At 56.2% G+C, this 26,630-nt stretch overlaps 1 protein-coding gene across 3 annotated transcripts in view; it reads left to right on the forward strand.

The window, feature by feature from the left end:
• The window catches only part of LOC132400937 (tau-tubulin kinase 1-like), an 87,636-nt gene that overhangs the window by 44,194 nt on the left and 16,812 nt on the right, over positions 1-26,630 (forward strand). For 2 of the 3 annotated variants that reach the window (XM_059982522.1, XM_059982521.1), the window contains 7 exons: positions 18,064-18,129; positions 18,398-18,490; positions 19,238-19,363; positions 19,875-20,029; positions 20,367-20,583; positions 20,752-20,918; positions 21,695-22,184. In XM_059982522.1, the coding sequence (XP_059838505.1) occupies positions 18,064-18,129; positions 18,398-18,490; positions 19,238-19,363; positions 19,875-20,029; positions 20,367-20,583; positions 20,752-20,918; positions 21,695-22,184 (1,314 nt within the window). Of the gene's footprint in view, positions 1-78; positions 176-18,063; positions 18,130-18,397; positions 18,491-19,237; positions 19,364-19,874; positions 20,030-20,366; positions 20,584-20,751; positions 20,919-21,694; positions 22,185-26,630 lie in introns of those variants that run through there. The other variant, XM_059982520.1, reaches the window with a different exon arrangement.

Consider the following 26,630-nt stretch of genomic DNA (forward strand, 5'->3'; position numbering starts at 1 on the left):
TCGCACTGAATTTCAGTTCTTTCACTATGTTTTAATAGACGGGGATCTCCCAGAGACCCAGAGGCAGCCTCAGCATTTCAGGTAACCTCAGCTGTGCTGTACAATGTGCAGGCTACACTCAGACAACAGGAAGATCTCAGCACAATACGTAGAGCTGGGTGCAGTCAAAACACAGGTGAATCTCAGCAAGAGAAATGCTACAGAATAGAGCAAAAGGGAATGGCTGCAGTCAGGATACAGGTGGAACATGAAGGAAGGGAAGGGTGAGAGATGGAGGAAAGTGGAGAAGATACAGGCAGAAAATGGAGGCTGCAGTCAGTTACAGATGGGACAGGGCAGTTGGATCAGGAAGGTACAAGAGTGTTACTTGGGCTCCAGGTGGATTATTGAAGGGAGGATTGGGAGTTGGGTTACAGATGAGAGGGTGAGGGGTTGGCAGTGTACAGGTCAATGTTGTGGTGGTAGACTTCTACAAGCCAAGAAGCACAAGGGTGAGATCACAGGTAGGTGTAGGGGAGTGGGTGGAGTCGCAATTTTGACTGACAGTCATTACTGATTTCAGAGGAATGTGGACTGTGGGGGAGGAATGGATGTAGTTAGTGGAGGTGGGTCCAGAGTTGATGGGTGGATCCTGGTGTGGGTGGAGCCAGTAGCTACGTACAGATTGGACAAGTGGCCAGAGTTTGTGGGGTAGGTCTAGGTGGAACACCACTATAGTCCAGAAACAGGCCCTTAACCCTTCAAGTCTGTGCTGAACACAATGTCAAATTATATTAAACCTCTTCTGCTAGCACATGATCTGCATCTCTCCATTTCCTGTAAATTCATGTACCTGCCTAACAGCCTCTTAAATGCCTCTACCGTGTGTGCGTGTACACCACCACGCCTGGCAGTCCATTCCAGGAATCCACCATTCTGCATAAAAGCTGCCTCACACATTTCCTTTCAACTTGTCTCGAACCCATGTCCTCTAACAGTTGGTGTTTCCACCCTGGGGAAATGTCTTTCCTAAATATGCCACTCATAATTTTATAATTTTTTTGGGTCTCCCCTCAGCCTCCAATACTCCAGAGAAAACAATCCTCATCTGTCCAATACCTCCTTACAGTACAAGCCCTCTCATCCAGGTAGCACCCTAGTGAACCACCTACAAAGCTTCCACATCCTTCCTGTAATGTGGTGACTGCAGCTGCATACAATACTCGAATTGTGACTAGGCCAAAGGTTTATAAAGTTGCAATATGGCTTCCCGACTTTTAGATTTAGGAGTCCAGCTGATGGAGGCATGTGTGCCAAATACCTTCTTTACCTCTCTATCTCTGTGTTGCCACTTCCAGGGAACTATGGACTTGCACCCTAGGATCCCTCTATGAATAAAAGGTCTTGTCATTTACTGTATACTTTTATCTTGTATGTGATTTCTCAGAGTACAATACCTCACACTTAACCAGGTTAAACTCCATCTGCCACTCTGCACACATTTCCAACTGGTCTAAGTTCTGTTGAATCCTTTAGCGATCTTCCTCACTATCCCCAATGCCACCATTTTTCCTGCCATTTTCTAACATCTATATATTCACCTAAATCTTATACATATACAATAAACAATAGATGTCCCAGCACTGATGCTTGGGGAATACCACTGGTCACAAATCTCCCATCAGAATAACACCCCTCCACCACTTGCCCATCGGGCTTCTATGACTAAGCCAATTTTAAACCCAGTCTACTAAGTTTCCATGAATCCCATGTGGCTTAGTCTTCTGGATCTGCTTACCATGAGGAAAGGCTTACTGAAATCTATACCATTACTATCATTCATTCATTGCCCTACCATCATCAATCATCTCCATTACCTCCTCAAAAACTCAGTCACGTTTGCAGGACATGGCGTGCCCTGGACAAAGTCATGCTGACTATCCTGGATAAGTTTATACTTCCCCAAAGATGAGTATATCATATCCTTAAGAATACTCTCCAGTAATTTCCCTACCACTGATGTAAGGCTCACAGCCTGTAATTTCCTGGCTTATCTCTACTGTCCTCCTTAAACAGAGAGGGAAAAAAACATTGGCTACTGTAGACCTCTGGGATAGAAAAATCTCTATTAAGGTCCCAGTAATCTCTTCCCAGTAATCCTGTCAGGCCCAGGGGACTCCCCTCCTTAATGCTCCTCAAGATTCTCACACTATCATCTCATTATGCTCGAGAATGTAAGCACACCCCTGTCTGATCTCACTATACTTCATGTACTTCTCTGTGAGGTGTCCATTTACTACCTCACCCAAATCCCTTTTGCACTTGAATGGTCCTATCTTCTCCCAAGTTACCCCATGCACATATATACTTAAAGTATTTATTCAACAGGTTTTAAGAAATATAATGGAAAGAACTTAAAAAAGAAATCAGGAAAGCTAAAGAGGCTATATTACTCTGTGCCCTAGGGTGTGGTGGGTTGCCATGTTAGGGTAGACAATAGACAGTAGGTGCAGAAGTAGACCATTTGGCCCCTCGAGTCTGCACCGCCATTCTGAGATCATGGCTGATCATTCACTATCAATACCCAGTCCCTGCCTTGTCCCCATACCCCTTGATTCCCCTATCCATCAGATATCTATCCAGCTCCTTCTTGAAAGCAAGAAATGTGAATTGGCCTCCACCGTCTTCCGAGGCAGTGCATTCCACACCTCCACAACTCTCTGGGAGAAGAAGCTCTTCCTCAACTCTGTTTTAAATAACTGACCTCTTATTTTCAATCCATGCCCTCTGGTACTGGACTCTCCCAACATCTGGAACATATTTCCTGCCTCAATCCTATCAAATCCTTTAATTATCTTAAACGTTTCAATCAGATCCCCTCTCAATCTCTTCAATTCCAGCGTGTACAAGCCCAATCTCTCTGCGTAAGACAGCCCTGCCATCCCAGGAATCAACCTAGTGAATCTACGCTGCACTTCCTCAATTGCCAGAATGTCCTTCCTTAAACCTGGAGACCAAAACTGTACACAATATTCCAGGTGTGGTCTCACCAGGGCCCTGTACAAATGCAAAAGAACATCCTTGCTCTTGTATTCAATTCCCCTTGTAACAAAGGCCAACATTCCATTTGCCCTCTTCACTGCTTGTTGCACTTGCTCATTCACCTTCATTGACTGGTGAACTAGGACTCCTAGGTCTCTTTGCATTTCTCCCTTACCTAACTCGACACCGTTCAGACAATACTCTGCCCTCTTGTTCCAGCTTCCAAAGTGGATAACTTCACATTTATTCACATTGAATGACATCTGCCAAGTATCTGCCCACTCACTCAGCCTATCCAAGTCTCCCTGTATTCTCCTAACGTCCTCTTCGCATGTCACACTGCCACCCAGTTTAGTATCGTCAGCAAACTTGCTGATATAGTTTTCAATGCCCTCATCTAAATCATTGACATAAATCGTAAAGAGCTGTGGTCCCAATACAGAGCCCTGTGGTACCCCACTAGTCACCTTCAGCCAGTCTGAGAAACACCCATTCACTGCTACCCTTTGCTTTCTATCTGCCAACCAGTTTTCTATCATGTTGAAACCCTGCCCCCAATGCCATGAGCTCTGATTTTACTCACCAATCTCCTATGTGGCACCTTATCGAATGCCTTCTGAAAATCTAGGTACACAACATCTACTGGCTTACCCTCGTCTAACATCCTTGTTACACCCTCAAAAAACTCCAACAGATTAGTCAAGCATGATTTGCCCTTGGTAAATCCATGCTGGCTCGGCCTAATCCTATTTCTGCCATCTAGATGTGCCACTATTTCGTCCTTAATAATGGACTCAAGCATCTTCCCCACGACTGACGTTAGGCTAACAGGGCGATAGTTCTCCGTTTTCTCCTTCCCTCCCTTCTTGAAAAGTGGGACAACATTACCCTTGTACCAAGGGTGGTACAAGTTTTCAGTCCAACTGGTCCATGATGTTTAAGGCAAGCTGTAACTGGACTATTTGCCTGCAGACACTTCTCACAGGAGGGGCAATCAGTCCATACGACTGTCCCTTTTAACAACCAGTGAAATGAGGAAACGGGAAAGGATCTTTTCCTTATCTCTCCTTGTCGATGCTCGCCCACCGTTCACCAAAACCCACACTTTAATCTCCAGACTGCCCTTTTCAAACTGGCCACTACATTCAAACTCGCTCTCTTTTACTCAGTGCTAGGCTTCATGGTGAGTTAACACTCGGCTCCTCACCATGCCTTCTCCCCCACTCACAGTAAGCGCAGTTTGCCAGGACTCAGGGTGAGGCCATTTGCCAGTGGTTGGGGGATACCAGTTCTCAGGCTGCAGGTCGGTGGGCTTGGTCAGGAGTTGGTGGTTGGAGGTGGGTCATTAGGGATCTCGTGTCATCACTAAGCAGGGTCAGGAGTGATGTTCAGGCAGGTTCTGGGTGGGAATTGGGATTAGGGGCTGGAGTTGGGGTCGAGGTTTTTGTCACGATAGGTTATGCGGGTTTGGTCAAGGTGTCAGTCAGGGCAGAGATCAGGAGTCAGGATGAGAGTTCGGTCTGGGCCTATGGTGAAGGTTTGCTTGGGGTATGGTCAGGTCAGGATTTGTCAAGGGTCAGTGTATATTGGGGTAGGGTCAGGGGCCAGGATTTGTCAAGGGTCAGTGTATATTGGGCTAGGGTCAGGATTTGTCCAGGGTCAGTGTATATTGAGGTAGGGTCAGGGGCCAGAATTTGTCAAAGGTCAGTGTATATTGGGGTATGGTCGGGTCAGGATTTGTCAAGGGTCAGTGTATATTGGGGTACGGTCAGGGGCCAGGATTTGTCAAGGGTCAGTGTATATTGGGGTACGGTCAGGGGTAAGGATTTGTATGTCAAGGGTCAGTGTAAATTGGGGAAGGGTCAGGGGCCAGGATTTTTCAAGGGTCAGTGTATATTAGGGTAGGGTCAGGGGCCAGGATTTGTCAAGGGTCAGTGTATATTGGGGTATGGTCAGGGGTCAGGATTTGTCAAGGGTCAGTGTATATTGGGGTAGGGTCAGGGGCCAGGATTTGTCAAGGGTCAGTGTATATTGGGGTAGGGTCAGGGGCCAGGATTTGTCATGGGTCAGTGTATATTGGGGTACGGTCAGGGGTCAGGATTTGTCAAGGGTCTGTGTATATTGGGGTAGGGTCAGGGGCCAGGATTTGACCAGGGTCAGTGTATATTGAGGTAGGGTCAGGGGCCAGAATTTGTCAAAGGTCAGTGTATATTGGGGTAGGGTCAGGGGTCAGGATTTGTCAAGGGTCAGTGTATATTGGGGTAGGGTCAGGGGCCAGGATTTGTCAAAGGTCAGTGTATATTGAGGTAGGGTCAGGGGTCAGGATTTGTCAAGGTTCAGTGTATATTGGGATACGGTCAGAGGTCAGGATTTGTCAAGGGTCAGTGTATATTGAGGTAGGGTCAGGGGTCAGGATTTGTCAAGGGTCAGTGTATATTGGGGTACGGTCAGGGGCCAGGATTTGTCGAGGGTCAGTGTATATTGAGGTATGGTCAGGGGTCAGGATTTGTCAAGGGTCAGTGTATATTGGGGAACGGTCAGGGGTCAGGATTTGTCAAGGGTCAGTGTATATTAGGGTACGGTCAGGGACCAGGATTTGTCAAGGGTCAGTGTATATTGGGGTAGGGTCAGGGGCCAGGATTTGTCAAGGGTCAGTGTATGTTGGGGTACGGTCAGGGGCCAGGATTTGTCAAGGGTCAGTGTATATTGGGGTAGGGTCAGGGGCCAGGATTTGTCAAGGGTCAGTGTATATTGGGAAGGGTCAGGATTTGTCAAGGGTCAGTGTATATTGGTGTACGGTCAGGGGCCAGGATTTGTCAAGGGTCAGTGTATATTGGGGTGTCGGGTCAGGATTTGTCAAGGGTCAGTGTATATTGGGGTAGGGTCAGGATTTGTCAAGGGTCAGTGTATATTGGTGTACGGTCAGGGGTCAGGATGTTTCAAGGGTCAGTGTATATTGGTTGGCTGCAGACGGAGGTCCTTGTCCCTTTGTTTCATTTATAATTTGACCCTCCTCCCCACCCTGTGTCCTGACATGTAGCAGTTGACGACTGAACCTGGGGTTGGGGAAACGGGCAGGACGAGGTGTCACAGAAGGCATGACCATATCGAGGGGAGGGGGACATGGCTTGTCACTGTCTCAGCCCTTATAGTACTGAGGGATTCCACCAGGGAGGGGAATGTGGGCAGACACAGACCCTGGGGACGGGGAGATGGACACTGGCACCAAGGACTGACAGTGACCCTGGGGACGGGGAGATGGATACTGTCACCAGGAGTGACAGTGACCCTGGGGACGGGGAGATGGACACTGACACCAGGGACAGACAGTGACCCTGGGGACGAGCGGACGGACACTGACACCAGGGACAGACAATGACCCCTGGGGATGGGGAGATGGACACTGACACCAGGGACAGACAGTGACCCTGGGGATGGGGAGATGGACACTGACACCAGGGACAGACAGTGACCCTGGGGATGGGCGGACGGACACTCTCACTAAGGACAGACAGTGACCCTGGGGATGGGGAGAAGGACACTGACACCAGGAACAAACAGTGACCCTGGGGACGGGCGGACGCACACTGACACCAGGGACAAACAGTGACCCTGGGGACGGGCGGACGCACACTGACACCAGGGACAAACAGTGACCCTGGGGACGAGCGGACGGACACTGACACCAGGGACAGACTGTGACCCTGGGGATGGGCGGACGGACACTCTCACTAAGGACAGACAGTGACCCCGGGGATGGGCGGACGGACACTGACACCAGGGACAGACAGTGACCCTGGGGATGGGGAGAAGGACACTCTCACTAAGGACAGACAGTGACCCTGGGGATGGGGAGATGGACACTGACACCAGGGACAGACAGTGACCCTGGGGATGGGGAGAAGGACACTGACACCAGGGACAAACAGTGACCCTGGGGATGGGGAGAAGGACACTGACACCAGGGACAGACAGTGACCCCGGGGACGGGTGGACGCACACTGACACCAGGGACAAACAGTGACCCTGGGGACGGGCGGACGCACACTGACACCAGGGACAAACAGTGACCCTGGGGACGGGCGGACGCACACTGACACCAGGGACAGACAGTGACCCCGGGGACGAGCAGACGGACACTGACACCAGGGACAGACTGTGACCCTGTGGATGGGCGGACGGACACTCTCACTAAGGACAGACAGTGACCCTGGGGATGGGGAGAAGGACACTGACACCAGGGACAGACAGTGACCCTGTGGATGGGCGGACGGACACTGACACCAGGGACAGACAGTGACCCCGGGGATGGGCGGACGGACACTGACACCAGGGACAGACAATGACCCCTGGGGATGGGCAGACGGACACTGACACCAGGGACAGACAGTGACCCCGGGGATGGGCGGACGGACAATTTCACCAGGGACAGACAGTGACCCTGGGGATGGGGGGACGGACACTTTCACCAGGGACAGACAGTGACCCCTGGGGATGGGGGGACGGACACTGACACCAGGGACAGACAGTGACCCCGGGGACAAGCAGACGGACACTGACACCAGGGACAAACAGTGACCCTGGGGATGGGCGGACGGACACTCTCACCAAGGACAGACAGTGACCCTGGGGATGGGGAGAAGGGCACTGACACCAGGAACAAACAGTGACCCCGGGGACGAGCAGACGGACACTGACAACAGGGACAAACAGTGACCCTGGGGACGAGCAGATGGACACTGACACCAGGGACAAACAGTGACCCTGAGGACGGGCAGACGGACACTGACACCAGGGACAGACATTGACCCTGGGGACGGGGAGAAGGACACTGACACCAGGGACAGACAGTGACCCTGGGGACGGGGAGAAGGGCACTGACACCAGGGACAGACAGTGACCCTGGGGACGGGGAGAAGGACACTGACACCAGGGACAGACAGTGACCCTGGGGATGGGGAGAAGGGCACTGACACCAGGAACAAACAGTGACCCCAGGGACAAGCAAACGGACACTGACACCAGGAACAAACAGTGACCCCGGGGACGAGCAGACGGACACTGACACCAGGAACAAACAGTGACCCCGGGGACGAGCAGACGGACACTGACACCAGGGACAAACAGTGACCCTGGGGATGGGCGGACGGACACTCTCACCAAGGACAGACAGTGACCCTGGGGATGGGGAGAAGGGCACTGACACCAGGAACAAACAGTGACCCCGGGGACGAGCAGACGGACACTGACAACAGGGACAAACAGTGACCCTGGGGACGAGCAGATGGACACTGACACCAGGGACAAACAGTGACCCTGAGGACGGGCAGACGGACACTGACACCAGGGACAGACATTGACCCTGGGGACGGGGAGAAGGACACTGACACCAGGGACAGACAGTGACCCTGGGGACGGGGAGAAGGGCACTGACACCAGGGACAGACAGTGACCCTGGGGACGGGGAGAAGGACACTGACACCAGGGACAGACAGTGACCCTGGGGATGGGGAGAAGGGCACTGACACCAGGAACAAACAGTGACCCCAGGGACAAGCAAACGGACACTGACACCAGGAACAAACAGTGACCCCGGGGACGAGCAGACGGACACTGACACCAGGAACAAACAGTGACCCCGGGGACGAGCAGACGGACACTGACACCAGGGACAAACAGTGACCCTGGGGATGGGCGGACGGACACTCTCACTAAGGACAGACAGTGACCCTGGGGATGGGGAGAAGGACACTGACACCAGGAACAAACAGTGACCCTGGGGACGGGCGGACGCACACTGACACCAGGGACAAACAGTGACCCTGGGGACGGGCGGACGCACACTGACACCAGGGACAAACAGTGACCCTGGGGACGAGCGGACGGACACTGACACCAGGGACAGACTGTGACCCTGGGGATGGGCGGACGGACACTCTCACTAAGGACAGACAGTGACCCCGGGGATGGGCGGACGGACACTGACACCAGGGACAGACAGTGACCCTGGGGATGGGGAGAAGGACACTCTCACTAAGGACAGACAGTGACCCTGGGGATGGGGAGATGGACACTGACACCAGGGACAGACAGTGACCCTGGGGATGGGGAGAAGGACACTGACACCAGGGACAAACAGTGACCCTGGGGATGGGGAGAAGGACACTGACACCAGGGACAGACAGTGACCCCGGGGACGGGTGGACGCACACTGACACCAGGGACAAACAGTGACCCTGGGGACGGGCGGACGCACACTGACACCAGGGACAAACAGTGACCCTGGGGACGGGCGGACGCACACTGACACCAGGGACAAACAGTGACCCTGGGGACGAGCGGACGGACACTGACACCAGGGACAGACTGTGACCCTGGGGATGGGCGGACGGACACTCTCACTAAGGACAGACAGTGACCCCGGGGATGGGCGGACGGACACTGACACCAGGGACAGACAGTGACCCTGGGGATGGGGAGAAGGACACTCTCACTAAGGACAGACAGTGACCCTGGGGATGGGGAGATGGACACTGACACCAGGGACAGACAGTGACCCTGGGGACGGGGAGAAGGACACTGACACCAGGGACAGACAGTGACCCTGGGGATGGGGAGAAGGGCACTGACACCAGGGACAAACAGTGACCCTGGGGACGGGCGGACGCACACTGACACCAGGGACAAACAGTGACCCTGGGGACGGGCGGACGCACACTGACACCAGGGACAGACAGTGACCCCGGGGACGAGCAGACGGACACTGACACCAGGGACAGACTGTGACCCTGTGGATGGGCGGACGGACACTCTCACTAAGGACAGACAGTGACCCTGGGGATGGGGAGAAGGACACTGACACCAGGGACAGACAGTGACCCTGTGGATGGGCGGACGGACACTGACACCAGGGACAGACAGTGACCCCGGGGATGGGCGGACGGACACTGACACCAGGGACAGACAATGACCCCTGGGGATGGGCAGACGGACACTGACACCAGGGACAGACAGTGACCCCGGGGATGGGCGGACGGACAATTTCACCAGGGACAGACAGTGACCCTGGGGATGGGGGGACGGACACTTTCACCAGGGACAGACAGTGACCCCTGGGGATGGGGGGACGGACACTGACACCAGGGACAGACAGTGACCCCGGGGACAAGCAGACGGACACTGACACCAGGGACAAACAGTGACCCTGGGGATGGGCGGACGGACACTCTCACCAAGGACAGACAGTGACCCTGGGGATGGGGAGAAGGGCACTGACACCAGGAACAAACAGTGACCCCGGGGACGAGCAGACGGACACTGACAACAGGGACAAACAGTGACCCTGGGGACGAGCAGATGGACACTGACACCAGGGACAAACAGTGACCCTGAGGACGGGCAGACGGACACTGACACCAGGGACAGACATTGACCCTGGGGACGGGGAGAAGGACACTGACACCAGGGACAGACAGTGACCCTGGGGACGGGGAGAAGGGCACTGACACCAGGGACAGACAGTGACCCTGGGGACGGGGAGAAGGACACTGACACCAGGGACAGACAGTGACCCTGGGGATGGGGAGAAGGGCACTGACACCAGGAACAAACAGTGACCCCAGGGACAAGCAAACGGACACTGACACCAGGAACAAACAGTGACCCCGGGGACGAGCAGACGGACACTGACACCAGGAACAAACAGTGACCCCGGGGACGAGCAGACGGACACTGACACCAGGGACAAACAGTGACCCTGGGGATGGGCGGACGGACACTCTCACTAAGGACAGACAGTGACCCTGGGGATGGGGAGAAGGACACTGACACCAGGAACAAACAGTGACCCTGGGGACGGGCGGACGCACACTGACACCAGGGACAAACAGTGACCCTGGGGACGGGCGGACGCACACTGACACCAGGGACAAACAGTGACCCTGGGGACGAGCGGACGGACACTGACACCAGGGACAGACTGTGACCCTGGGGATGGGCGGACGGACACTCTCACTAAGGACAGACAGTGACCCCGGGGATGGGCGGACGGACACTGACACCAGGGACAGACAGTGACCCTGGGGATGGGGAGAAGGACACTCTCACTAAGGACAGACAGTGACCCTGGGGATGGGGAGATGGACACTGACACCAGGGACAGACAGTGACCCTGGGGATGGGGAGAAGGACACTGACACCAGGGACAAACAGTGACCCTGGGGATGGGGAGAAGGACACTGACACCAGGGACAGACAGTGACCCCGGGGACGGGTGGACGCACACTGACACCAGGGACAAACAGTGACCCTGGGGACGGGCGGACGCACACTGACACCAGGGACAAACAGTGACCCTGGGGACGGGCGGACGCACACTGACACCAGGGACAGACAGTGACCCCGGGGACGAGCAGACGGACACTGACACCAGGGACAGACTGTGACCCTGGGGACGGGGAGAAGGACACTGACACCAGGGACAGACAGTGACCCTGGGGACGGGGAGAAGGGCACTGACACCAGGGACAGACAGTGACCCTGGGGACGGGGAGAAGGACACTGACACCAGGGACAGACAGTGACCCTGGGGATGGGGAGAAGGGCACTGACACCAGGAACAAACAGTGACCCCAGGGACAAGCAAACGGACACTGACACCAGGAACAAACAGTGACCCCGGGGACGAGCAGACGGACACTGACACCAGGAACAAACAGTGACCCCGGGGACGAGCAGACGGACACTGACACCAGGGACAAACAGTGACCCTGGGGATGGGCGGACGGACACTCTCACTAAGGACAGACAGTGACCCTGGGGATGGGGAGAAGGACACTGACACCAGGAACAAACAGTGACCCTGGGGACGGGCGGACGCACACTGACACCAGGGACAAACAGTGACCCTGGGGACGGGCGGACGCACACTGACACCAGGGACAAACAGTGACCCTGGGGACGAGCGGACGGACACTGACACCAGGGACAGACTGTGACCCTGGGGATGGGCGGACGGACACTCTCACTAAGGACAGACAGTGACCCCGGGGATGGGCGGACGGACACTGACACCAGGGACAGACAGTGACCCTGGGGATGGGGAGAAGGACACTCTCACTAAGGACAGACAGTGACCCTGGGGATGGGGAGATGGACACTGACACCAGGGACAGACAGTGACCCTGGGGATGGGGAGAAGGACACTGACACCAGGGACAAACAGTGACCCTGGGGATGGGGAGAAGGACACTGACACCAGGGACAGACAGTGACCCCGGGGACGGGTGGACGCACACTGACACCAGGGACAAACAGTGACCCTGGGGACGGGCGGACGCACACTGACACCAGGGACAAACAGTGACCCTGGGGACGGGCGGACGCACACTGACACCAGGGACAGACAGTGACCCCGGGGACGAGCAGACGGACACTGACACCAGGGACAGACTGTGACCCTGTGGATGGGCGGACGGACACTCTCACTAAGGACAGACAGTGACCCTGGGGATGGGGAGAAGGACACTGACACCAGGGACAGACAGTGACCCTGGGGACGGGTGGACGCACACTGACACCAGGGACAGACTGTGACCCTGGGGATGGGGGGACGGACACTGACACCAGGGACAGACTGTGACCCTGGGGATGGGCGGACGGACACTCTCACTAAGGACAGACAGTGACCCTGGGGATGGGGAGAAGGACACTGACACCAGGGACAGACAGTGACCCCGGGGACGGGCAGACGGACACTGACACCAGGGACAGACAGTGACCCTGGGGACGGGTGGACGCACACTGACACCAGGGACAGACAGTGACCCTGGGGATGGGGAGAAGGACACTGACACCAGGGACAAACAGTGACCCTGGGGATGGGGAGAAGGACACTGACACCAGGGACAGACTGTGACCCTGAGGATGGGCGGACGGACACTCTCACTAAGGACAGACAGTGACCCTGGGGATGGGGAGAAGGACACTGACACCAGGGACAGACAGTGACCCTGGGGACGGGTGGACGCACACTGACACCAGGGACAGACTGTGACCCCGGGGACGGGCGGACGCACACTGACACCAGGGACAGACAGTGACCCCTGGGGATGGGCGGACGCACACTGACACCAGGGACAGACAGTGACCCTGTGGATGGGCGGACGGACACTGACACCAGGGACAGACAGTGACCCCGGGGATGGGCGGACGGACACTGACACCAGGGACAGACAATGACCCCTGGGGATGGGCAGACGGACACTGACACCAGGGACAGACAGTGACCCCGGGGATGGGCGGACGGACAATTTCACCAGGGACAGACAGTGACCCTGGGGATGGGGGGACGGACACTTTCACCAGGGACAGACAGTGACCCCTGGGGATGGGGGGACGGACACTGACACCAGGGACAGACAGTGACCCCGGGGACAAGCAGACGGACACTGACACCAGGGACAAACAGTGACCCTGGGGATGGGCGGACGGACACTCTCACCAAGGACAGACAGTGACCCTGGGGATGGGGAGAAGGGCACTGACACCAGGAACAAACAGTGACCCCGGGGACGAGCAGACGGACACTGACAACAGGGACAAACAGTGACCCTGGGGACGAGCAGATGGACACTGACACCAGGGACAAACAGTGACCCTGAGGACGGGCAGACGGACACTGACACCAGGGACAGACATTGACCCTGGGGACGGGGAGAAGGACACTGACACCAGGGACAGACAGTGACCCTGGGGACGGGGAGAAGGGCACTGACACCAGGGACAGACAGTGACCCTGGGGACGGGGAGAAGGACACTGACACCAGGGACAGACAGTGACCCTGGGGATGGGGAGAAGGGCACTGACACCAGGAACAAACAGTGACCCCAGGGACAAGCAAACGGACACTGACACCAGGAACAAACAGTGACCCCGGGGACGAGCAGACGGACACTGACACCAGGAACAAACAGTGACCCCGGGGACGAGCAGACGGACACTGACACCAGGGACAAACAGTGACCCTGGGGATGGGCGGACGGACACTCTCACTAAGGACAGACAGTGACCCTGGGGATGGGGAGAAGGACACTGACACCAGGAACAAACAGTGACCCTGGGGACGGGCGGACGCACACTGACACCAGGGACAAACAGTGACCCTGGGGACGGGCGGACGCACACTGACACCAGGGACAAACAGTGACCCTGGGGACGAGCGGACGGACACTGACACCAGGGACAGACTGTGACCCTGGGGATGGGCGGACGGACACTCTCACTAAGGACAGACAGTGACCCCGGGGATGGGCGGACGGACACTGACACCAGGGACAGACAGTGACCCTGGGGATGGGGAGAAGGACACTCTCACTAAGGACAGACAGTGACCCTGGGGATGGGGAGATGGACACTGACACCAGGGACAGACAGTGACCCTGGGGATGGGGAGAAGGACACTGACACCAGGGACAAACAGTGACCCTGGGGATGGGGAGAAGGACACTGACACCAGGGACAGACAGTGACCCCGGGGACGGGTGGACGCACACTGACACCAGGGACAAACAGTGACCCTGGGGACGGGCGGACGCACACTGACACCAGGGACAAACAGTGACCCTGGGGACGGGCGGACGCACACTGACACCAGGGACAGACAGTGACCCCGGGGACGAGCAGACGGACACTGACACCAGGGACAGACTGTGACCCTGTGGATGGGCGGACGGACACTCTCACTAAGGACAGACAGTGACCCTGGGGATGGGGAGAAGGACACTGACACCAGGGACAGACAGTGACCCTGTGGATGGGCGGACGGACACTGACACCAGGGACAGACAGTGACCCCGGGGATGGGCGGACGGACACTGACACCAGGGACAGACAATGACCCCTGGGGATGGGCAGACGGACACTGACACCAGGGACAGACAGTGACCCCGGGGATGGGCGGACGGACAATTTCACCAGGGACAGACAGTGACCCTGGGGATGGGGGGACGGACACTTTCACCAGGGACAGACAGTGACCCCTGGGGATGGGGGGACGGACACTGACACCAGGGACAGACAGTGACCCCGGGGACAAGCAGACGGACACTGACACCAGGGACAAACAGTGACCCTGGGGATGGGCGGACGGACACTCTCACCAAGGACAGACAGTGACCCTGGGGATGGGGAGAAGGGCACTGACACCAGGAACAAACAGTGACCCCGGGGACGAGCAGACGGACACTGACAACAGGGACAAACAGTGACCCTGGGGACGAGCAGATGGACACTGACACCAGGGACAAACAGTGACCCTGAGGACGGGCAGACGGACACTGACACCAGGGACAGACATTGACCCTGGGGACGGGGAGAAGGACACTGACACCAGGGACAGACAGTGACCCTGGGGACGGGGAGAAGGGCACTGACACCAGGGACAGACAGTGACCCTGGGGACGGGGAGAAGGACACTGACACCAGGGACAGACAGTGACCCTGGGGATGGGGAGAAGGGCACTGACACCAGGAACAAACAGTGACCCCAGGGACAAGCAAACGGACACTGACACCAGGAACAAACAGTGACCCCGGGGACGAGCAGACGGACACTGACACCAGGAACAAACAGTGACCCCGGGGACGAGCAGACGGACACTGACACCAGGGACAAACAGTGACCCTGGGGATGGGCGGACGGACACTCTCACTAAGGACAGACAGTGACCCTGGGGATGGGGAGAAGGACACTGACACCAGGAACAAACAGTGACCCTGGGGACGGGCGGACGCACACTGACACCAGGGACAAACAGTGACCCTGGGGACGGGCGGACGCACACTGACACCAGGGACAAACAGTGACCCTGGGGACGAGCGGACGGACACTGACACCAGGGACAGACTGTGACCCTGGGGATGGGCGGACGGACACTCTCACTAAGGACAGACAGTGACCCCGGGGATGGGCGGACGGACACTGACACCAGGGACAGACAGTGACCCTGGGGATGGGGAGAAGGACACTCTCACTAAGGACAGACAGTGACCCTGGGGATGGGGAGATGGACACTGACACCAGGGACAGACAGTGACCCTGGGGATGGGGAGAAGGACACTGACACCAGGGACAAACAGTGACCCTGGGGATGGGGAGAAGGACACTGACACCAGGGACAGACAGTGACCCCGGGGACGGGTGGACGCACACTGACACCAGGGACAAACAGTGACCCTGGGGACGGGCGGACGCACACTGACACCAGGGACAAACAGTGACCCTGGGGACGGGCGGACGCACACTGACACCAGGGACAGACAGTGACCCCGGGGACGAGCAGACGGACACTGACACCAGGGACAGACTGTGACCCTGTGGATGGGCGGACGGACACTCTCACTAAGGACAGACAGTGACCCTGGGGATGGGGAGAAGGACACTGACACCAGGGACAGACAGTGACCCTGGGGACGGGTGGACGCACACTGACACCAGGGACAGACTGTGACCCTGGGGATGGGGGGACGGACACTGACACCAGGGACAGACTGTGACCCTGGGGATGGGCGGACGGACACTCTCACTAAGGACAGACAGTGACCCTGGGGATGGGGAGAAGGACACTGACACCAGGGACAGACAGTGACCCCGGGGACGGGCAGACGGACACTGACACCAGGGACAGACAGTGACCCTGGGGACGGGTGGACGCACACTGACACCAGGGACAGACAGTGACCCTGGGGATGGGGAGAAGGACACTGACACCAGGGACAAACAGTGACCCTGGGGATGGGGAGAAGGACACTGACACCAGGGACAGACTGTGACCCTGAGGATGGGCGGACGGACACTCTCACTAAGGACAGACAGTGACCCTGGGGATGGGGAGAAGGACACTGACACCAGGGACAGACAGTGACCCTGGGGACGGGTGGACGCACACTGACACCAGGGACAGACTGTGACCCCGGGGACGGGCGGACGCACACTGACACCAGGGACAGACAGTGACCCCTGGGGATGGGCGGACGCACACTGACACCAGGGACAGACAGTGACCCTGTGGATGGGCGGACGGACACTGACACCAGGGACAGACAGTGACCCCGGGGATGGGCGGACGGACACTGACACCAGGGACAGACAGTGACCCCGGGGACGGGTGGACGGACACTCTCACTAAGGACAAACAGTGACCCTGGGGACGGGCGGACGCACACTGACACCAGGAACAAACAGTGACCCTGGGGATGGGCGGACGGACACTCTCACTAAGGACAGACAGTGACCCTGGGGACGGGGAGAAGGACACTGACACCAGGAACAAACAGTGACCCCGGGGACGAGCAGACGGACACTGACACCAGGGACAGACAGTGACCCCGGGGACGAGCAGACGGACACTGACACCAGGGACAGACAGTGACCCTGGGGACGGGTGGACGCACACTGACACCAGGGACAGACAGTGACCCTGGGGACGAGCAGACGGACACTGACACCAGGGACAGACTGTGACCCTGGGGATGGGCGGACGGACACTCTCACTAAGGACAGACAGTGACCCTGGGGACGGGGAGAAGGACACTGACACCAGGAACAAACAGTGACCCCGGGGACGAGCAGACGGACACTGACACCAGGGACAGACAGTGACCCTGGGGATGGGGAGAAGGACACTGACACCAGGAACAAACAGTGACCCTGGGGACGAGCAGACGGACACTGACACCAGGGACAGAGAGTGACCCCGGGGACGAGCAGACGGACACTGACACCAGGGACAAACAGTGACCCCGGGGATGGGTGGACGCACACTGACACCAGGGACAAACAGTGACCCCGGGGATGGGTGGACGCACACTGACACCTTGGATGGATAGACTGACACTGATCTTGGGGTCACTGACCCTGGGGATGACAGACAATGGGTGAACACTGATTATGAAGATGGGGTCAGACTGGGGTGTGATTATTTGACCCCATGGTGAAAGTGGACCAACCATTCGCACACTGATCTCTCTGTTCTTTGTTGCAGCCCCGTGCCGTGGCTGGATTCCGAGGGACGGTTCGTTACGCATCTGTCAACGCTCACAAAAACCGGGTACGGCAGGGAGGAGGTGTAGGTCACCAGAGCTGGGGACCCGGGTTCGCTGGGGCGATGTTTTGCGATTGCGGGGTCAATGATGCGTGGTTCGGAGATGGTGTGGAGTTCATTGGGTCACTAGTCTGAGCGTCAGTGGTTGAAGCCTCACTGGTGTGAGGTCCCAGAGTCAGTGCCAGTGTGATGATTACTGTATGTGGGGTCGATAGTGCAAGGGGCAGTTTCTCCTCCCTTTGACCCTAATCCTCCCTCTGTCCTTTTTCACCAGGAGATGGGCCGACACGATGACCTATGGTCCTTGTTCTACATGCTGGTGGAGTTTGCCGTCGGTCAGCTACCCTGGAGAAAAATCAAGGACAAGGTACCTTCACCCATTCCTGTCTGTGGGTGTGTTCTCTCCTGCACCTCTCCAATAATGGGTAATGGGGGAACCTACCCTTGACAGAGGGCATTTATCTTGACAAGTCAATGGGCATTTATCGTCACCCAGGTGGTGATGTCTGGGACTGTCCTGACCTCAGGATGGAGCTGCTGGCCAGGGTGGTCTTTCCCTGCCTGGACGAGGGTAAGGTTGAACTGCTGCAGGTCATCCAGAGAAGGCGTTTGGGGGAGGGAATCACCCATTGATAGTGGGATATTTGCCAGTGAGAAGGTGTGGCACTGGGAAGGGAACACAGGTCAGGGTGTGTCCCTGTATCCTCTCCCTTGTCTGGGTTTGAGAGGTTCTATCAGAGATGCCCTGGTCAGTACATGCAGTGTATTTTGGAGGTTGTGCACACTGTGTACTGTGGTGTTGAGAGGGGCTGTTTGGGAAGGCAGAGGGAAGGGGTGTTTGGGGAAGCGATTGAGCAGTTGTTTTGTCCTGGACCGTGTTGCAATCCGGAGTTGTTGGAGCCATGCTCACCCAGGCCAGTGAGGAGTGTCCATCACACTTGCTCCTTGAAGATAGGAGAAAGAGGTGAGTCTGCACATGTGTCAGTGTGTGTGCTTATGGTGGTGGGATCAGGGGGAGCACGTGCAAGGGTGGGGTTAGGAGATACGTGTGCAGGCTAGAGTGGGTGTGTGTCTTTACTGGAGGTGCTGAGACTTGCCCCCTGACTGCCCACAGGAACAGGTCGGGCTGATTAAGGAGAAGTATGACCATCGGATGCTGTTGAAGCACATGCCCTCAGAATTCCACCTGTTCCTCGACCACGTCTCCACTTTGGATTACTTCACCAAACCAGATTATCAGGTACCTGGGCAAACCCTTGAAGGTGGCTCCGCCACGCACTGTGGCTGCCTGACAGCTGCATGCTGTAGGTGCTGGCTGCAGTGGAATGTCCACAGCTCCAGCTCTCCCTTCGGGAGATGAGTAGAGAAAGGCACATCCTGGAGCCTGCTTCACCATTCAACATCAGCTCTGCTCATCACCCACATTCTGTCCATTGTTCCGGCTCTCTCCCCATATCCCTGACCTAAGAACCGTACCCAACTCCTCTTGGAATACATTTCATGATTTGACTTCAAAGGCTTCCTTCACTACTCTATGGGTGCAGTCATTTCTCCCCGCCTCAGTCACATGTGGCTTGCTCCATACCCCCAGACAGTGAGCCGGGCTTGGACTTCCTTCCTGCACCTACTCTTCCCTATCCTACAGATCCCTCGGGAGCTGCGGGGCGATCCCTCAGGGGTATGGGGAGATCTCTCGGAGGTATGGGACCTGTCTTTGGCTCCTGATCTGATGCTCCTGCCTTCCCCGGCAGCTGATTATGTCGGTACTGGAGAGCAGCACCAAGGAGCGCTGTATCACGGAGAACGAGGCCTTCGACTGGGAGAAGGGGGGGACCGACGCTCTGCTGTCCACCAGCACCCCCACCCAAGCTCAGCTGCACACCAAACAGACCGCTGCTATGTTCGGGTCAGTCCTTCATTTAATCAGGCTGTCGGGGTTGGAGCGGGTGGAAGGTTCAAATAGGAGATTGGGTATGAGGTCGCGAAGATCAAGACGTGGAGGTTATGGCGGGAGGTGTGGTGCAGGGTACTCGGTGCACAGGAGCCCCTGGGTAAGGGTCGTCCGTGCCACAGGAGCAGGGTCTGTGGGCCAAGGCCTACTGGATCATGGTGGGTCCCTGTTAAAGATCGAAGGGTTGTGCAAGGTGTGGGGATGGGGTCCCTGAGTCACAGTGAGAGTTGGGTGGGTCTCTGGGACTGGGTGCTCCATGGGTTGGGGTAACAGCTGTGTGTCTGTGTTGCAGAGTGATCAATGTAACTCCAGTGCCTGGGGACGTTCAGCGGGAGAACACAGACGACGTCCTGCAGGACGAGCACCTCAGTGACCAGGAGAATGCACCAGCCATGATCCCCGGCAGGCCCACGGACCTCTCCGGGGCACCTCCCAATCTGGCCCTGGAAACGGACGCTTGGGATGAGACCGACATCAATCGCAACAAACTGCGGATCAGCATGAGCAAGGTCAGGAGTCAGGTCCACTGGTCAGTCATCTCCACATGGGGGAGAGGGGTTACCAAGGGATGGTGTAAGGGAACTGGATTAATATTATTGGGGATAGAGTCTGTCTCCCATCCCCCACGTCTCCCGCTTCTCCCTGTCCCCCCTCATCTCGATCTCTCTTCTCTACAGACGCATTGTGTGCTGGAGGACGAGCCCAGTCGTATTCCATGCCCCAGCTCCCCAGTCCGAGGGGCCGTTGACAGCAGCCAGACCGCCCTGCGATATCGCCGCGTCAACAGTCCTGAATCTGACCGGCTCTCCACCACTGATGCCCGTGGCGAGGCTGTGGACAAACGGTGAGTTTGTGGTCAGCTCCCCCCAGCCCCACTTACCAAGAGTCATCTACCCTGGACCCTCCGAAAATGGGCCAAGAATCCTCTGCACCATCCGTACCTGACCCCCCCCCCCCCGCCCCCCCCAGAACACACCTTCCCCACTGACAGGGAACACTGCAACCCACACTCACTGGGCACCACCCTCCCTTTTGACTTCCTCCCTGCCTACTTCTTCCCTCCCACTGAAATCTCCCTACTCCACCCCCCTCTCCCACCACCACCCCCAACTGGCCCAGGGAAACACCAAACCTCAACCAATCATTTACCCTTGGACCCCAGCATTTCTCCCACCACCCACTGCATGTGACTGTTCAGCCCTCACCAAACCGTGACTTACTCCAGACTCCCCATGTGGGCTGAGTGCAGAGGCGGTGAGGGAATGGGGAGGCAGACTTCTGGGATTATGTTGCTGTTGTTGCCCTGAAAGAGAGCGTTGACAGCTACTGTCTGCTCCTGGACCACAGCTTCTGGCAGGCGTGTCTGGGTGGCCAAGGCAAGAGATGTTGACCTGTTCCTCATCCTGCAAGCCGAAAGTGGAGTTGCTGGGAGTCCCTGTCCCGCTGTGGTCCATGTACCATGGGTAGGTCTTGGGGTCCCTGCCCCATTGCTGGGGAAAGCTGGTCTCTGTCCCACTGGGGGTCCACATCCCACGTCCGGGTCTGGGGATTGTTGTCCCATCACTCGGGACTGGGGCTGGAGGTGTTATCCTAGGCTGAGCCAGTGTTATTGTTCCCCAGGTCCCGGGTGGAGCTCCTGGCTTCCCCATCCCGCCAGGCCCAGGTGGTGCTGCTGAGCTCGGGCCAGGAGCAGGCAGGGGCCGAGAGGCCAGTGAGTGGACGGCTGGAGGTCTCTGCTTCAGCGGAGCAGGAGGCTCTGAGTACTGCCTTCCGGTCAGTGCCACTGGCCGAGGAGGAAGACTTCGACAGCAAGGAGTGGGTGATCATCGATAAGACCGAGCTGAAGGACTTCCAGCCGGGCGTGGAGGCCAGCTCTTCTGGTACTACCGATGAGGAACCCGAGGAACTGCGGCCCTTGGAGGGGGCAGAGGCTGCCCGGCCCAGGGTCCTGGAGGAGGAGGGCAGCAGGAGGACAGCCCACTGCCCCTCCACCTCAGAGAGTGGGAGGGAGCTACGAGCCAGCAGTCCCGGCCGCTCACCACTCCACCACTCACAGCCGGGTCCGCAAACCGCACGCCGTGAGTCAGAACTCTCCACCTCCGAACACCAGGTAGGTATTCGCACCGACACCCACAACCACAACCCCCACCCAAAACCTCCCTGAGGGTTAGAACTCTCTACCTCCCAGTACCAGGAAGGTAACCACATCCACAAACACCACGCATAACCCCACCACGAGTCCGAGCTGTACCCCCAAGTACCAGGTAGGTACCCGAACCTCCCACCCACAGGTAGGTACACCCCACCACAGACCACCAGAGGCAGGGCAGGCAGCACCCTGACAAGCTAACCAGCCCTGATTCCCATCAACTCTCTCCCGTATTCAGTGTGTAAATCGCCCACATGAGGGGCAATTTACAGCCCCCAATTAACCCACCAACCTCATGTTCCTTTGGGATGTGGGTAGAAACAGGAGCCCTCAGGAAGCCCATACAGTCATGGAATGAACGAGCAAACTCCGCACACACAGCACTAAGGATCAGGATGGAACCCAGGGCTCTGGATCTCTGGAGCTGTGGGGCAGCAGCTGTATCTGCTGGGACACCGTGCCTTGCTCTCCATCTGTGTGTGTGTATGAGAGACATGCATGCTGTACATACACACATGGTGTATAGAGATCCAGAGACCTGGGTTCTGTCCTGATCTCATGCTCTCTCTTTCTCTGACCCACCCCTCTCTCCCTCCCTTCCTCTGACCTATCTACCCCTCCTCTCCAGCACCTTATCTACCTGTACCACTGCCTTCTGTGTTTCGTAGACTGTCTGTTACCTTAACATTGTTGTCCATGTCCTATCTTTAGTCCTTCCAAAGTACATCACCTCACACTGACCAGGATTTCATTGCATTCTGCAGTTTACAACCATCTTCCCCACTGTCAGCAACGGCACCAATTTTCAACCATCTGAAACTATGAATCATACTTCGCACATCCAAATAATTAATGTATATAACAAATTGTAAAGGTCCTGCTTGTCCCTGTGGTCCAGGACTTTCAATCATATACCATAGACCCACGGATTTAAGCACCCTGTGTCTAAAACCTTCATTTAAATGATACTGTGCTCTTCTGTGTTCACTATGGAGAAAGGCATTGCAGCTGGAGATTTTAGGGAGAGAGATGTCGATACTCTAAAAATCTCCAGCTGCAATGTCCTTTTCTGTAATGAGCATGGAAGTGCTCATTTAAGACCTTGCCCACTTCCTGGGGCTCCACACACAGATAGCCACTTTAGTTTATTGAGCCCCAATCATTCACTGGTTACCTGGCATATGCTTCTTTTTCATACTAAGACCTGCCTGGTCTTAAGAGGTTGAAATCTGCCTTCCCCCAGTTCAGGCCCTTAATTTCTGAACCCACTGTCTCTAATTACCTTGAACCTTGTGTAGTTATGGTCACTATCCCCAAACAGCTTGCCTACTGATACTTTATCCACTTGCCTGGCCACAGCTTCTAGGATGACAGGACTATTAATATACTGCCACAGTGTGTTCTCTAGTTTGCACTTTCAAAATATCACCTCAGTGATTCCTTTCCACTGAGGTGACCCCAGCTAACGTTGGGGAAGTTGAAACCTAGGCACAGAGTAATACAGCATAGAAACAGACTCTTCAACCCAACTTGTCCATACTGACCAGGCTACCCAAACTAGTCCCATTTGTACGTGTTTGGCCTGTATCCCTTTAAACCCTTCCTATCCACAGACATTCATATTTCTTTTTATATGTTGTACTCACTGTTATCACTTCCTCTGGCAGCTCATTCCATCTACTTTCTATCCTTTGCATGATGAAGTTGTCCATCAGGGCCCTTTTAAATCTTTCCCCCTCACTCTAACCCTTCTTTAGTTCTCTTTCTCTGGGAAGAAAGCTACACACATTCACCCTAAACATCGTCCCCTCGTGATTTAACATACTTGTATAAAGTCACCCCTTAGTCTCCTATGCTCCAAGGAATAAAGTCTTAGTCTGCCCAACCCCTCCCTGTAAATCAATCCCTTGAGTCTTGGCAACATTCATGTAAATATTCTTTCAGCTCTTTCCAGCCAAATGATTTTTTTTATAACCAAGTGACCAAAACCAAACACAATATTCCAAGTACAGCCTCACTGATATCTTGTACAACTACAACATAGCGTCACAGGTCCTATGCTCAATGGCCTGAGTGATGAAGGCTAACATCAGCACCCAGTCTACCGGAGAGTTCAGTTTTAGGGAATTGTGTACTTGGACTCCAAGGTCTTTCATTATACAACAGCTCCCGGGGCCCTACCGTTCACTGTGAAGTCCGACCCTGATCTAACTTCCCAAAAGGCAACATCTCGCACTAGTTTGAATGGAACACAATTTGTCATTTCTCAGCCCATTTATCCAGCTGATCAAGATCTCCCTGCAATTTCAATAACTATCTTCACTGTGATACCATCTGTTTTAATGTTATTTGCAGACTAACTGAGCATGCATTGTACATTCTCATCCACCTCTATCTCCTATTGACTGGGAGGATCTGAAGTGCACTACCAGTGCCATGACTGGCCTGTGTTTTCTTTCTGAACTCCTTTAACCTCACTTGCAGAGACTTGGGGGATGACTTGCCCCATCCTGCAGTGATGGATTGTCCACGCGCTGCCACATCTGTCACCCCTAAAGGCCTTGTCGTGGATCGTTGAGATGAGAGTCCTGCTCTCCCTTCCACCATGTCAGCCCCTTCCTGTGTCTGAGCTGTCAGTCACAAGCTGTGAAATACATTTTGCTTTTGATTGTGTGCCCTCTCCCTGCCCCTGTGGCTGTGCATCTGACTCTAGCCTCGACCCTGTTTGTGTTTCAGTTTGACCAGGAATCTTCCACCCCACAGACGGTGCCGCGGTACAGCCCACTGCGCAGACTGGCCTCTTCCGTCTTCTCCTCCTCCTCCCTGGAGACGGAGCACTACCCTCATGCCAGCACTACCTTCCTGCAGCGGAGCCGCTCGGCGGAGAGCAGCCCTGCCCGCCAGCCGGCTTCGCGGAGACACCTGCCCCTCATCTCTGGCAACCACCGCCTCATGCCCTCAGTGCTCCGCATCTCCCGTAGCCAACTGCAGCAGGTCTGGGCCCGCTTCCTGTCCAAGACTTGAGCCCCCATCTCGCCCCCAGGCAGGGGCAGGGAGCTGGAGCAGACTGGTAGTGGTGGGGCAGGTGGGTGGGTAACCATGTCCCAGGCTGGGGCAGGGACCTGGTGTGGGCTGGTAGTGGTGGGGCAGGTGGGTGGGTAAAAGTGCCCCCAGGCTGGCCCTCAGTTTCTGCTTGTATATCCAGGCAGCACCTGTCGACTGTCTGGGGAACACACCGGTCACTGTATACGTAGTGTAGGTGGAGTGGCACCCCTCGATCCACATCCCCTGCACCCGCTTCTCGTACTTTGCCCCGTCCACACCCACCCCTCACCACTCCCCAACTGCTTGTGCCCCCGCCCACACCCTCTAAATCCATGTACGCCATGCCCCTCATGCCCCCCTCCCCTTCCTTGCACTCCTCATGCCTTTTCCCACAGCCCCCACCCCTTGCAGTCCCTACAACTTACCCAGCATAGTAACCTCTGTGACCCCTCACACCTGCCAAGCTGTGTATGTTCTCCCCCCCCCCCCAGCTCAGCTCAACTTCTCCTCCCACCTTTGCTTTGAACATCCACATTCCCACCCTTATAATTGTGTGGCCCCATCCCATGACCATCTCTCCTCCTCTGCACTTCCCTTGCCCCACCCACTATGTCCGCCCATGGCCCCTCCTGGGTGAACCAATTCCTTCTATATCACCCTGCCCTTCTGGGCTGTTGCAGAATTTTGGGTTTTTGGTGTATCCTGTCCCATGGCTGGGAGCAGACATGTTCTCCAGGAACGTCTGGCAGAGGGTGCTGCTGAGTGTGCTGCTCTCATCCTGTTTTCCTCCATCTCAAACCATTGCATACCTCGCTCCAGGAAGTCGTCACTGTCCCTCCCTCACTGCCCAGGAGAGGGTGGGGGTGAGCTACCTCCTTGAACCTCTGTAACCCTTCTGGTGAAGGTGCTGCTACGATGCTGGTGGGGAAGGAGTTCCAGGATCTAGTAAAGTGACGATGAGATGTGTCTAGTTGAGGTACACTGATGGTGGAGAGAGGGAATAGATGAGCTTTGTCAGGTGGTGGTAGTGTTTGGGAAGCCGATCAAGCAGCTCAGCTACTTTGTCCTGGATGAAGTGAGTACCAGAGTTGTTGGAGCCATGGGGAGTCAGTCCATCATTCTCCTGACTTGTGCTTTGTAGAAAGAGGAAAGGCCTTGGGGAGCAGGGAGGTCAGTCACTTCCCACAGGCTGCCCAGCCTGCATGATGGGTCCGGTGTTTGTGGTAAACAGTGATTCTCCCCCCCCCCCGTGTGCTGACCCTGGGAGACTCAGCAATGGGCTTGCCACTGAGACTGTTGTTGCAGATGGTCACTGTCTGGTGTTCTTATAGCACCAGTGTTCTTTGCTGCCACTTGTGACCC

This window comes from Hypanus sabinus, chromosome 10 (genome assembly GCF_030144855.1).
Source record: "Hypanus sabinus isolate sHypSab1 chromosome 10, sHypSab1.hap1, whole genome shotgun sequence".
In the NCBI taxonomy this organism is placed as follows: domain Eukaryota; kingdom Metazoa; phylum Chordata; class Chondrichthyes; order Myliobatiformes; family Dasyatidae; genus Hypanus; species Hypanus sabinus.